Raw genomic sequence first — 13,918 nt, forward strand, 5'->3', positions numbered from 1 at the left:
TTACTAGCTATAATTATAGATCTAATAATTTCCTACTATATAATAATATAATTAAGATCTATTATAATTATATAATAAAGATTTAGATTACTTATTAATATTTAATATTTATAGCTTATCCTCTCTTTTATAGTTTAATATTATTAAATATATACTCTATCTTATTAAAGTTAATAAATAAATAGTGGAAATAGCCCTTAATCTAAAGTAGATAATACCTAATCTTTATAGTGTAGTTATATAGATATTCTATAAAATCCTAAGTATTATTCTTATTATTATTCTACTTTAAATATATCTTTTTAATATATCGCTTTAAATCACTAAAGTACTCCTTAATAGGGTTAAAGTTTAGTGAATATAGAGGTAGAAACTTAAGATTAATACCTAATACCTAGTATAAATCCTTAATTTTAAGTATATAATAGTAGGAGAGGTTATCTATAATAATAATAGAGTTTAGCTCTAGAAAATGCCTATACTTTAGGATAAAGTACTCCTATAGCTAATAAAAGAACCTATTACTATTAGTTATACTATAGTATATAGTTAAGTATAAGATACTACTTAACATAAGGGCTAATAGGATTTATATATAAGAGTTCTAAAACTAATTAATCTCTATAGTTTAAAATATAGTAAGCCTTTTTAGTGCCTATTTAGTCCTCTATATCCTAATATCCTTATTAATACTAGATTTATTAATAAATACTAGCTAGTTAGGGTAATATTATTATATATAGTATAAGTACTTATATTATAATTTATTACTTCACTAAGTAGTAATAATTATAAACTTCTTATTTATCTAGCTAAATATATTTAACTATTAACTAATTATAGAATAACTAATCTAAATCTTAAAGGCTTTAAATAGGAAATCTTATATCTCTTTAAGGGATAGGTTACTATAATACTATAGTAGTTTAAGAAGCTCTATATAATGCTATATTTCTATCTTTTATTAACTTTAGTAGTACCTCTTATATCTCTATACCTTACTAATAATATTATATTATAATCTATATTATTAAATTATTTGTTTAGTATAGCTAATAATACTTACTAGTTTATAGGTCTTTTAGTCTTTAAATAGTAGTATTATTGCGATTATTAATAGTTATAAATTTAATATTCTAGGTACTATTATATTATTATTATCGCTTAGTGTCTTTCTTAGTATATCTAATATAATAAACTATAGATATATACTAATTAGTAGTAAACTATAAGTAACTAGATATTATCTATATAGTAGTAAACTCTTACTTAATATTATAAATAAGTTAAGCTATTAAGGGATTTATTACTCTAGTTAACTACTAAAGCTATTTACTCTAAAGAACTATATTAAACCCCTTAGTATACTTTTATATTACTTAGAGTTATATAAAACCTATACTAAGTAGATATATAAAGCTATACTATAGGTCTCTTCTCCTATTCCTTAGTAATATTATCTTAATCTCTTATAAGATTTACTAGTTAATTAGTATAAGGATAAGGTAACTAGCTAGGTTAGTAATACTTTTATAGGTAAATTAACTACTATAGAGGTATTAGATATATACTTTATATCTCTATTATATAGTTATATATTTAAATACTACTATAACTATAATAATTAATAGCGATTGAGGTACTGGCGATAGGTTTGATGCGTTTTGTATGCGATGCGGCAAAATACGCGTTATAGCGTAAAATTAGCTTTTTTTTATGTTTTTGCATAAGCGGGGAAAAAAAGGGGGGGCGGACGCTGTTAACGCAACGGACTGTACCACACACCATGTGCTGATAAACCAGACATCCCCGGCTGGCTCAATATTCACAATGAAGGTCAACCATCACCATTCTATACAATGAAGGTCAACCATCACCATTCTATACCCCAACATCACCGAACCATATGTCACTGGCGGATGGAGCATGCCGCAAGAGTAGAATCAGTTCACACACTCAGTTCTGTAACCGCCGAGAGTGGCGCAGAACGACCTCGGAGATAACGGAATACGATGAAGCAGCACAGGTGGACGGGTTCTGAAATTGTGACGAACCTTTACCAGCTGAAGTTTTATTACTTCAATGGGAGAGTTACTCGGCTTAGCTTGAGTTTGTCGATCTTGAAGTAATATCCCGAAAAGATGCCCATAAGAGGATCTTGGTTGCCCACCTAACGTGAAATTGGACAGGGACCTCCCCTGAAATAGCGTGTTCGTGGCCTTGAATTCCATAGCTTAAATCTGAACAAGCCTTGGGGACTCCGCGGTGAACTGCATCTTATAAAGCTTAGAGGCGTGATCAGTCAATCCAAATATGCCTTCTCCCCAGCTCGGGACGTAGTCTGATAACCGCCATGGCTCTCTTGTATCAGAGCTGAAGCACTCAAACACCAAGAAGCATGCTCAACTAGCCAAGCGGCTATGTCCCAAACTAAGGAAAAGGAGAAATTGCAACGGCACATCTGTCATACAAGGACAAAATCGCCAAGCTTTAGGGTTTCGAGGCAGCTTCTGGCCAGAAGAGGCGCAGACATCACTGAGGAAACGAGAACGAGCAGTCACAGCAGTGGCGATAGACTATAGCAAATCCAAGTGATGTTATGATGCAATCACAACTCGAACAGCGAATGCACCCTTTTCCCTTATGAGGGTGTTGCCAAGGGCCAAGTGGAATATTGGATCATGAGATGGAGTGGTCATTAACGCAAGCGGTCCTCTAATAAGGACACCTCCATTATCAGCGTAAATGTAGTCGGCGGAGGAAGCACCACCCACAACTAAATACCGATTACTTCGCTCTTTCGAAATTTCCCGCTGATGGCGATGGTCCCCGCTCATCCCAAGTTTAGAGAACTCAAGGCGGGTAAATCGGCGGCACTTGGGCCACGAACGGGTTGTTTTGTGTGTATGCACGTTTCAAAACGGACGTACACACCAACCTTATCTGCACCGACACACGAAGTATGCCAAAACGAAGACAGCCCCAGGTGAGTTCGGAAAAAAAGAGTTCATACAAGTGGCTATATTTGGCACCGTTTCAAATCGGCATGTAGGGATACTGACGTAGGAACGTCTGTCAAAGTCAGTCTTGCTCCCGTCGTTGTGATGGACGAGGGGCCGTGCCTCTTATAACGAACGGCCCTTCCAGCATCCCACGGCCATGGAAGTGTGTTCCTTCATCCTACGCTGCACAAGACAATGGACGCCAAGGACAACCAGACCTACCCGCGCAACGCCATCAGCCTGGAGTCCCTGCATCCAGCTGAGCCAAGCCCGGAGGTCGACAGCAAGAAGGACAGCCCGGTTACCTCGTCCGTGTCGGCGCCGCCTACCATCTTGGACGTGCCTACCAGCGAGGAAGATACGCCAGGAGATGCAGATCCGACAAGCGAGGCTGATGCGAAGCTGAAGAGATGGGCCCGATGGGCTCTTTTCGTGATGGCGTTCTTCATGGGTGACGTTTCAGACGGTCTTGGTCCCTTCCTTGGAGTTTATCTTCAAGAACACGGATGGGCTCCCGGGTTGCGCGGGTCAGTTCAGACAGTGAGCGGCGTGGCTACCATTCTGGCTACGGGGCCCATCGGTGCGTTGATAGACGCAACAAAGTGAGTCAGCTGATGCATCGCAATGCTACGGAAATAGCACTAGACGATGGCAAGGTCACTGATACTTGAACTCACCAGATACAAGCGCATGATGGTAGCCGTCTGCGCCCTCCTCGTTGGTGTATCCCAAGGACTCAACCTCCTATCTACACATCCGGCTCTCGTGTTCCTCACGCAGATCGTGTCCGCCGTTGCCGGCACTAGCATGGTGCCTCTGCTTGTTGCCCTCACGCTAGGCATCTGCTCTGATGACAAGAGCAAACATAGCTTCCGCACTCTGAACGGGCGAAATCAGGCGGCTAATCATGCGGGGAACATGGTCAGCGCCGGTCTGGCTGGGCTTCTTGGCTCGCATTTTGGATTGACGGCAGTCTTTTACCTGGTTATGGCATTTTGCGCGGCGACGATTGGTGTCGTGTTTCTGCTACCAGAACGGGCGATTGACCACAGGGCCGCGAGGGGAGGAGGACCTTCCCCTGACGATACCGGTAATCGAGAGGACATGCAAGAGAGGGGAAGAGCAGAGGCCGACACAGAAGCACACAGAGACATCAGCCCTCCAGTCGAAAGTCCAATAACCAGTCCGAAAGGCAAGAAGGAAAGGTTTACGAACAAGTTCACCCAAAGGTTCACGAACAGGGACCCATCAAAGCCTTCCAGAAGTGGTTTCAGGGGGGCCAGTATCCTTCTCAAAAACAAGCCTTTGGGCGTTGTTGCCATCACGATATTCCTGTTCCATCTCGGCAACGCTGCGATTCTCTTCCTCTACGGCCAGGCTCTCGTGGCCACAGGCCAGGGCGACCCCGCCGGAACCACTGGCCTTACCGTTATCATTGCACAGGGTACCATGATCATCATGTCATTCCTGACGGCGTGGCTTGCTGGACGCTCCGGCTACTGGTTCGCCATTCTAATATCCTATGCTGTCTTACCTATACGTGCCGCCGTCGCCGGCCGGGTGATCAAGAGCTGGGGAGTTTGGCCTGTACAGATTCTCGATGGTGTTGGTGCAGGTATCCAGGGCGTCGCAATACCCGGACTGCTGGCCGTCATGATGGCTGGGACAGGGCGGGTTAACTTGGCTTTTGGTGTCGTCGGCGGTATCACCCGCCAGACGGGTGCATCTATCTCGCATTCGCTGGGAGGCTGGATAGCGCAGGAAAGGGGATACAGCTTTGCGCTGTACATCCTGGGTATCTTTCCGCTTTTCTCATTGGCAATATGGGTGGGGTTTGTAAAGATGTTACGGCCGCTCATAGATAAGAAACCCGAAGCAGAGTAGGGACTAGAGTAGGGTAATTGGATCACAGAATCACGAAGGGGTACTGGTCATTGTGCTTGAACTTCAACCGTTAAGCATGGCTGACTTCTATTATCGTATTTGTTGATAATTATACCGCCCTACATGGAACTCAGGCTCCAGTCTCCTTAGCAAGAGCTTCAGCACGGAGAGCCTCTCGTCTACTCAAACTCTGCGGGTCAAGGTATGGCCTCTCGCCAAGACTAACACTCCTTGATCCAGACCTCTCGCCATAATCTCCTTCAAGGTAGTCTGGCGTAGCAGCATGGTACACCGAGCGATTATCCCAGATCGCGACGTCATTGACATTCTGCCAGCGATGTCTAACTTGGAGATCGTGGTTCTCCAGGACGAGTTGTACGAACCAATCCAGAAAGTGCTTCGACTCGTCCTCGGACAGACCATTGATCTTCTCGACGTGATGACCAAAGGCAAAGACACTCTTCCATCCGGTCACAGGGTTTGTGCGGATCACAGGGTGGATGGCCTCGAGAATCTCGCCGACGTTCTCGGGGGCGCCGCGCTCGGACGAGAACAGCTTGAACCCGTTATTATCAGCGGCTTGTTTGAATCCCGGCTGTGCGTAGGTTGCCGTCAAGGTTTCGAGGAACTTTTGCAGAGGTTTAGAGATGCGGTCGTACACCTCGTATCCTGATGCCCAGAGGGTGTCTACAAATCTGTTAGTCAAGACCGCAGTCGGCAAGCGAGAGCGAGAGACGACATACCTCCTCCCGTCTTTGGAAGTTGGGTAAGCCTCAACAGCGCATAGTCGCTGGGAACAGGTTCAAAGGTGATATCGGAGTGCCACTGCGTCCTCTGGGTCTGTTTCTTGTTGTAGTTCAGGTACTTGTACAGGGATAGCTTCTTCGCGTTCGCAGATGAAATGACGCTGATCTCGTCATCTTTGTCGTTTCCGCGAGCAGCATTGTTGACGGGGTGGATATGAAGCTTCGACGTGGCCGGCTTGCCCGAAAGTTCGCCGAGTCGCTGGACGAGTTCCTTCTGGAGGTCGTTGTCGACGTTGTCCTGCTTTCGGAAGAACACAACACCACGTTGTGAAACTGGAAGGATTAGTACGAGGACTTTGGGGTGGAAGATATACCTACTGGTGATGGCGAGATCGCGGATGAGGTCATCGGAGTTGGGCGCTCTGAGGAGCTCCTTGATGTCGAGACTGGGGAATTCGCGACCGATGATTGGGGTGCTGTCGAAGTGCTCGTACTTATCCAACGCGCCACTCAGCTTTAAGGGCTCTTTGTGACCAATGAGAACCTTTGGAAGCTCCTCCTCTTGGAGTTGAGGATTCTGAACAGCCAAAGACTCCTTGATGGGAATGGTCTTCGAGGGAGCCTCTTCGGGCTTCTGAGCTGTCGCTGTAGCTGCCGGCGCCATTGTCAATAATGTGAGAGCTGAAATTCGCTGTATCAATATTATTAAGGTTGCGACCGCCTCGCGCAGAAGAACGGGCGCTTTCTGTTCCTTATAAACAACAGCAGTCGCTCCCACACCACAAACGGAGCGGCATTGCTCAGACTTGGGACGAGTTTACGCGATATCGCGCGATATGCAACTTGGATTTTGTCATGGATGGACATCAGACCTTGGCACCAATAGCTGTCTTCAGCATCTATCATCGAACATACTGAATGGGCGAAAACGAGCCCAGCGGAACTCGGCGGCACATGTCCACGCCGAGTCGGAGCCGTCAGCCCGGCCCGCGACCCTCCATCTCGCCGCATCGTTTGTCTTGGCCAAAGTATCACGATGCGGGGAACCAATGGCAAGGCAATTGTTTCGAAAGACATGTTGAGATACCGAGCAATCAGTAGCGACATGTTTGGAAGAACCAGGGATCATGGGTGCAGCCGGTGGCGCAATTTTGGGACTGATCGCGAGCCGCGAGCGACCCCGCGACAGCTGACCAATACTTTCAGAGGGATTTGCCCGGGCTGCGGAGATATTTCGTCTCAATTCTGAGTAACGCGACTCGTTGAAGATTGGAATGTGCATTGCTTGCCATGTGCGCGGGGTCGAGAGCAACTTTGGAGTCCTGGGCGTCGTGGCTCAAGAACACGGTGGCTGGAGTGTGGCTAGTTCCTGAACTCCGTATCTACTTACCTTGCTGAGATTCTATGACAATCGCTGGTGATAAAGAGCAGCAGTTGATTGTGGTATGCGATGACGAATGAAGATGGATCCGACTTTGGGGATGTGGCTGCTGTCATTCAGATCTGTCCAAGCAAACAAGCGCCGATCTAGACCTGCCCGCCCGCCGACGTCATCGATCTGTCACTGATTTGAGCGCAGCTTTCGCTAGTTATTCTGCACCAGCGTCAGGTGTTGAGCGACTCGTTTTTGAAGATATCTACTGCGATCATCTTTAAATAATTCCCAGATCTGAAACCAAGAACTCATCAGTAACAATACCTGGAATACGCCAGTTAGCACATTAAAACACTACAATGTCTCAACCACCCAAGGCCGAGGCCTACACCTCATCATCGAACCCTGCATCCCGCAACCCTGCAGAGAACACAGCTGCACAGCAAAGCGAATCTAGCGCACGCGATGCAGTCCTCGGTCGCACGCCGTTTCCGCAGTCGCAGTCGAGGTCTGCCGACGATGCGGTGCCTAGCTCCCTAGGTCAAGGTGTGCATTCCTCCGGCCCCGTCGATGCTACGGAGCAGCGCAACACGGCATACAGCAGCACAGGCGCAAGCCGAGGGCCAGAGAACCCGAACGTCGAGGCCGAGCAGATGGAGACTCTGGCGGAAGGCAAGGTTGCGGATGCTGTCGATCGGAAGAGCGGGGCGCAGAAGGTCCCCGGCCAGGACGTGCAGTTTGACGATTACGCGAGCGGCCTTGAGAGGTGAGTTTACTTAGCGACTAGAGGATCCCAGGATATCGCTAATGATGTGCAGGAAGAAACAAGAGCAGCAAGAGGCAAGACAAGCTGTAAAGGATGCCAGAAAAGAGGGGGTCGACGTTGACGGCGGGATGGGGCAGAGAGATTGGAATGAAAGTGGCAGAGATGTCTGAGTACAATATTTCGCCCAGAACTTCAGGAATGAGACCCGAAACTTGATAGATGCCACTGTCGCATCGGCGGCGGGAATGAGGGGCAATTGAGTTTGAGACTATGGCGAAGTCAATCGGACGGTCTCGGTCGCATATGCTAGGCGACAAAAGTGTTGAATGGTCATCGAAGACCGACCAGCGACAGAAGTTGAGAACCAAATCAGCAAAAATGCAAAAGAATTGGTTCTCCCCTTCCAGAATCGAACTAGAGACCTTTCGATGACAATGAAACCATTACAGTCGAACGTGATAAACCAACTACACCAAGGGGAGTGACGGGGCTGAGCCCCGCTCGGTGTGATTTGATGAGCACCACTCCGAACTCACATACTAAGTACTACTGAGCTTAGGGCATGTTGCAAATGCCGCATTTCTCATTGCTTTCCGCTTCCATTTTTTGCGCTTGCACCAAGGTGGGGAGCACAAAGTGAGGGGTTTCATTCCACTGCGTCGCGAGCCCTTCCGCGGAATCCACAGAACCACTTCCCCGGCCGAATTCAGACTCGCCTGCAGCCTGCAACGCAGCATCTTGACCTCCAATTGGGCGCGGATTCCCCAACCGGTTCCGATGCTCCATCGAAGCCATCACCTAAGAAATGGGCGTGTAGCTCAGTGGTAGAGCGTCCGCTTTGCATATCCTCAGCGATGTCTGCGGAAGGTCCAGGTTTCGATCACCTGCCCGTCCATCCTAGTTCGTAGCCCATTATGATCAGTTTCTTTTGCCTTTTTGCCCTTCTTGGACGTGACGCCTTCTGTCAACATTGCGCGGATGACGATTACTCAGCCAAAGTCAACTGGAGCCCGATCCACTTTTCGTTTTCAATCTGAGGAACAAGATCTACGTTGAAGCTACTGGACGAGGCTTGATAAGACTAATGCTGTCCATGAAATGATAGAAGGTGTCAAGTCATTGCATTCGTTTCTTACATATAACCGTAGGTAATGCCTGACGTCTTGAACCCAGAAGCATATGCAGATGTGGCAACCACAACCCAGTTGAAGTTTGGTGTTGAAATCGTGTAGAATACATATGTTACCTTAGGTTTGGGAGATATTTCCTGCTGGTGAATTCTTCAATCGCCTTGAGCACTTTCTCACTAATGGTTCCGAATTGTAAGGCGTCGCGCGTGTTAACACATCCCAGCTCACTTCTCAAGGCCAGCAAATACAAGTTGATCAGTGAACGACGACAAATGCTGATTGACGAAACTGGTCTTTTATCTGTATCTTCTCTGTACTTAATTGGCAATTTAATGCTTAGGCCATAGACCATAGCCCTTCATCTGTAGAGAGTTCGTCTTGTTTACGGTTTACCTCCCTTCTTGGGGCCATTTACATTGCCATAGTGGGCAAGATTATACACCGCCACATTCCCGTTATGGCCGTGGTCTCCCGGATAATAGGTACCCGTCCCTAAGCCGGGAACTTTCACGCTGGCACGATGTCAGCTACAGGTCAACTTGATCAATATAGAGCGATGGAGGATCAAGCAAATCAACCAAACGCAAAGGACGGGTTGGGAACAGGGGAACAGGGTGAAGAATGGCAACATACTGGATGGGCTTCCCATTGTGCTTCTGCTCAGCGACGGGAACCGCAGCTGCAAAGGGAACAGCGAGTAGGAAGAAGAGAAGACTTCGAGAATACATTGTTCTTCTCTAGAAACGGGCGTCTGTTGGAGATCTTGTTTCTCGGAGATTCTCGGAGAGTTGTCAGAGCTGTATAGCCTGCTCACCCATCATTATCCGTGGGGGAGGAATTCGCTCCTCTTTATATGCTTATCTGTCAAGGTCAATGAGAGCGGCCACGACACACCTTGTCCATAGTTGCTCGATCTCATTGCGTCGGAAGTTACCATCGGGCGTTAAAACGGAGAAGTTTTCCCTTTCGCAGTCCTTTTGGATGGAGGATGCTGGAACCTCGATTGAGTTAAATCGCAAGATGCTTTCAGTAGTGTCTACGCTTCATTATGCGCAAGATAAGCATTGTGGGCCAGCGTATTCTCTCCGAACGAACGAATGGTCTATGACCAAGCGCGATTTTAGACTACACTATTTATCCGGCGGCCACAGTTGGACCTACATATGATCATCACTCACGTTCGAAGCTTGGGCAATGTCAAAAGAGGCTTGGGTGAGGGATGAACTTGAGTCAGGGAACTCAAGGTTTGCTAGGCTTCCTCAACTATGGTAACCTTTTGTAGTCGTAAGCAGTTCCCAACCTAAACGTGAAATGGCCAATGACTAACCACATACATGCATGAGTGCTCCGGGTTATTTTGAACAAGTGCTAAAATCCTCTTAGTCCGTACTTTGTTTTCCGAAGTACTCGAAAGAGCTTACGTGAGTGTTCGGGTGATTCCTGCCATCGCGCCCGTTGGCGAGTCATAATATTGACACATGATCAGACCAACTACGCGATACAGCACACTATGGATTGGCATTGGTACACTCAAAGAATGAGGTTTTCCGTCTTCATTCCCTTCGTAAAATTTCTCAATATTCGACAACAACGCGCTGGAAATAGAGTCATCTGTCATGTTCGGTTCATCCAGGGCTGCGTGACCCTAAGCTGCAGCTCTTACCTAGCCACCGCTGAGTAGAATGGTTGGCACCCAGCCCTTGGGAATAGATATTCTAATGCCAAACTCTGTGCCCGTCATATTTCAGTCGTGGAATCCAGGCAGATCCTGGGGTCAAGCATGGGCACTTCTCAAGTAGTTTTGATCAGTTTGTAATCTCGGTGAAAGCCACTAATGTGTATTTGAACCTTTCGATATGCATGTTGAGGGTTTGGTTCTGGAAGGTACATATCACATCAGCCCACACTGGGTTTGTGTTGGTACTCGACCCCGAATTTTCCGAGAGCCGGGGCTCTCACGGATGAAGGTATCTCCTACCTCTCTCCACTTCCGAACCCTCGCGCCCTTCTTCTTCAACCCTTTGATAATTCTTTTTATAATCGCTTCGTTGGTAGCAATGGTGCTATTTGTACTCTCCCAGATTTTGGCACGCAGTCTTAGGGCTACTAGAAGAACAGAAAATCGACACCTCTGTAACAAGAGAGGCCTTTCCGGGAAAGGCTCAAAGTATTCGATGTACACGTTTGGATCTGCACCGTGTGCTAGCAAAGTCTCGAGGATTGGGAACAATTCATCTCTTGTAGATAACGCGGACCGTGCCGTATACCAGGCATGTTGCCAGGGACTGCATCCGTTGAACTGCTTATTTGGATTTGCCCCATGTGCAACAAATCCGCAACAATCCGCGCATCTAGGCCCCTTACCCACACAGGAGCTGCTGTTGGCGCGCAGGCATAATTAAGAAGCGGTCGACCCTGTTTGTGAAGAGATTGACAGCCTCCATTCCGGAGTCTTGCTCGGACATAGAGCCGCAGACCGTAACGGACAGCGAATGCGAACAAGCTGTCCTGGCACGCAGCACCTTGAGTTGGGAAGTCGTCGAAAGTATCCCACCGGCTCAATCCGCATCTTGTCGTCAGTGCCGTCTCCAAAGCATTCATCATGTCTAGCTGGTGTGTCCCACACTCAATCTCCAGAGTGCGAGCGATTTCCAGGGCAGTTGCCACAATGTCCCAGGGCACGCCTTTCGAGGATGAGGATTTGCGGCTTCGGTTCGAACCACATTTAGCGTGCATGACCAGACTTCGGAAGATTGCGGCTTCAACGTTGAAGTTCTCGAGGGCAGGAATTCCATCCCACACATCCTCTTTCGACAATTATTCCCTTACGGACCGGTGTATTGATTGCACCTCCGGATCATACCAGTCATTTCAGCTGTCAGTTACAGCGGAACTGAACTCAGTCTTGGATTCTGGTGCCGGCTCCATAAGTAGATCGGGGTGAGCCTGATCAGTTGAGGCTCTAAGCTCTATCAAACTAGAGCAGCATATCCTCATCTGTGCTTCGATTGAACGAATTTCTTCAAATGCCCTTTTCAGAGTAAGTTAACCAATCTGGGCTTGGAGTACTGCTTCTGGCTCAACAAGAGCAAACTTCAAGCTCAGTGCCGTCAATGGCCATTTATCCGTGCCATCCATACAAGGTTGATCCTTGGCTTGGAGCTCAGAAATGCCCCGTATGAGCTGAAATGTTTTCGACATGGTCGATTTGTATCTATGGGGAACTCGCCCGAGCATGACGCGGAATGGATCCTCGAGGTCTGTTGGTAGCTCGAGCAGCTTTTCGGCCAACGCACCTATCTCATCATGATTTTGGAAACCTTCGAGCAGAGATCTCACAACCACTTCAACCCAGAGAAAGACCCCTTGAGCGGCTTCCACGACCTCTTCAACAAGATTGGCTGATTCTTCCGGGGCCCGTGATATAAGTTGAAGCATCCTAGGATGATTCCGAAGGTTTTCGTTCACATAAAAACATCACTATGAGTTAAATGGTGAAGCCTCAATTTCGAGCAATTGACGAAAGCCTCCTCGAATGCGTTTTCGGGTTGGCTGGACAGAACAGCTTTGAAAGAGGGTGATTGAGCAGCGGTTGTGAACAACGCCGCGAGTTCCATGAGACTTGTTGTACCAGCGTCAAACTCATCGAGCCCATCGATGAGGAGAACCAGTCTTATGGGAGCCCCGGAGATGTCCGTCAACCCTGGCGTTGTCAGGCAAGAGAACGCTAGTTTAAGTTCTGGTATAGTTGGGGAATGATGCTTGTCAATGCGTTGTACGAACCCGGCGTCAAATATTCTCTCGGCGAGCTCGGGGCATTCCTCAAGAGCTTGAAAAACAACAGATCGGAGCAAGCCTTCCAGCGACCTTTGCAAATGCGTCCCTGGATTCCACAGAAGTAGAACGACCATTCCAAAAGACAGCTACTGGAGCACCAGTCACGTAAAGAACTGCGAGTCGTCGTATCGGTACGCAGCAACTTCATGAGCGTCGATTTACCCGACCCAGCCTTTCCTGAAATCCAGTATATTCCGGCACCGTGTTACATCCATTCTCGGAAGTCTGTCCATGTTGCTTTGCTTGCTCCTGTGGGCGGCTTCCGGTAAATCCATTCGAAGGTGCCTTTGTGAGCCGGGTTGATGTTATGGAATCGGTCGCTTTCTTGGGGGAAATAGAGAGAGTCAAGCAAACTATCTAATACCACCCCCTTAGCCTTCAGATTTTCGTCTCCCTTCGCCGACCTGGGTGGTTGCGGCCTCACGTCGGGCATATCACGAAGAAGAGAGACAAGCTCAGTGTGCCGCTCATCCTGAATGGCAGCATACTCTTCGTGGAAGATACGTAGACGCTTTTCCACGGCGCTATTTGCGTCCTGGCCTGCCTCGATCTCCCTGAGGAGGGCCCGGGTCTGTGTATCTATCGTTACCATGTCGGGGATCTCGTGAACCTTTCTGGCCATTGGAACTACGATATCGAACAAAATTTGTCCGCGAAGCGTCTCCAGCCGGGCCTTCTTCTCTTCGATCCTACTGTGGCTCCGCATCGTAAGATCTGCGACCTTAAGCTTCGCCACGAGCTTGCTCGAACTCATGACAGACAGTTCCTCTGCAAGACGCACCAACTCCTTTGAGAGCTTCTGACACTCCTCAACAAGGTTCCTAAAAGCCTGCCATGATTCTCAGTTCTACTGCAAGAAAGCATTGTTGAGAGAATGTCACCTCATCGTCGTTTTCAGCCCACGATTGAGATGCGATTTTCGCGTTCGATGCTTGCAGGCTGCGGCTGACGCTGACAATGTCCCGCGTGGCGGCCGACGAGCCCGCATCCTTGACCTGCCCCAGAGTCTCGAGGAAAGACTTGGAGATGTCAACGACCGACAACACATTGACAGCTAAACCGAATGCCGATAATGGGTCCATTGTGCCGAGCGCGAGGTGCAGCTTGCGTTGCTGAGCAAAAGCGCTGGCGGCGAAGGAAGCCCAGCTGTGCCAAAGCGGCACAGGAGACGAGGAGGA

The 13,918-nt window shown here is 47.8% G+C and overlaps 6 protein-coding genes across 6 annotated transcripts; 2 read left to right on the plus strand and 4 right to left on the minus strand.

Moving 5' to 3' along the window:
• Positions 1-3,197: 3,197 nt before the first annotated feature.
• Positions 3,198-4,886, plus strand: GCG54_00001380 (uncharacterized protein; the record flags this gene model as incomplete). Its single annotated transcript, XM_045401496.1, has 2 exons — positions 3,198-3,604; positions 3,683-4,886. The coding sequence occupies 2 exons, from the start codon at positions 3,198-3,200 to the stop codon at positions 4,884-4,886; spliced, it is 1,611 nt and encodes a 536-aa protein (XP_045258498.1).
• Positions 4,887-5,016: 130 nt separating this feature from the next.
• GCG54_00001381 (putative alpha-ketoglutarate-dependent sulfonate dioxygenase) lies at positions 5,017-6,296 on the minus strand (the record flags this gene model as incomplete). Its single annotated transcript, XM_045401497.1, has 3 exons — positions 5,017-5,573; positions 5,630-5,965; positions 6,011-6,296. The coding sequence occupies 3 exons, from the start codon at positions 6,294-6,296 to the stop codon at positions 5,017-5,019; spliced, it is 1,179 nt and encodes a 392-aa protein (XP_045258499.1).
• A 1,070-nt stretch (positions 6,297-7,366) lies between these two features.
• GCG54_00001382 (uncharacterized protein) lies at positions 7,367-7,943 on the plus strand (the record flags this gene model as incomplete). The annotated part of the gene is made up of 2 exons (XM_045401498.1): positions 7,367-7,773; positions 7,826-7,943. The coding sequence occupies 2 exons, from the start codon at positions 7,367-7,369 to the stop codon at positions 7,941-7,943; spliced, it is 525 nt and encodes a 174-aa protein (XP_045258500.1).
• A 3,320-nt stretch (positions 7,944-11,263) lies between these two features.
• GCG54_00001383 (uncharacterized protein) lies at positions 11,264-11,773 on the minus strand (the record flags this gene model as incomplete). The annotated part of the gene is made up of 3 exons (XM_045401499.1): positions 11,264-11,411; positions 11,458-11,710; positions 11,737-11,773. The coding sequence occupies 3 exons, from the start codon at positions 11,771-11,773 to the stop codon at positions 11,264-11,266; spliced, it is 438 nt and encodes a 145-aa protein (XP_045258501.1).
• A 1-nt stretch (position 11,774) lies between these two features.
• Positions 11,775-12,341, minus strand: GCG54_00001384 (uncharacterized protein; the record flags this gene model as incomplete). The annotated part of the gene is made up of 2 exons (XM_045401500.1): positions 11,775-11,923; positions 11,954-12,341. 2 exons carry the CDS (start codon positions 12,339-12,341, stop codon positions 11,775-11,777), a joined length of 537 nt encoding a protein of 178 aa, XP_045258502.1.
• A 604-nt stretch (positions 12,342-12,945) lies between these two features.
• GCG54_00001385 (uncharacterized protein) lies at positions 12,946-13,822 on the minus strand (the record flags this gene model as incomplete). The annotated part of the gene is made up of 2 exons (XM_045401501.1): positions 12,946-13,569; positions 13,622-13,822. The coding sequence occupies 2 exons, from the start codon at positions 13,820-13,822 to the stop codon at positions 12,946-12,948; spliced, it is 825 nt and encodes a 274-aa protein (XP_045258503.1).
• Between the last annotated feature and the right edge of the window lie 96 nt (positions 13,823-13,918).

Source organism: Colletotrichum gloeosporioides, assembly GCF_011800055.1.
Source record: "Colletotrichum gloeosporioides strain Lc1 chromosome Unknown consensus_85, whole genome shotgun sequence".
Classification (NCBI taxonomy): Eukaryota; Fungi; Ascomycota; class Sordariomycetes; order Glomerellales; family Glomerellaceae; genus Colletotrichum; species Colletotrichum gloeosporioides.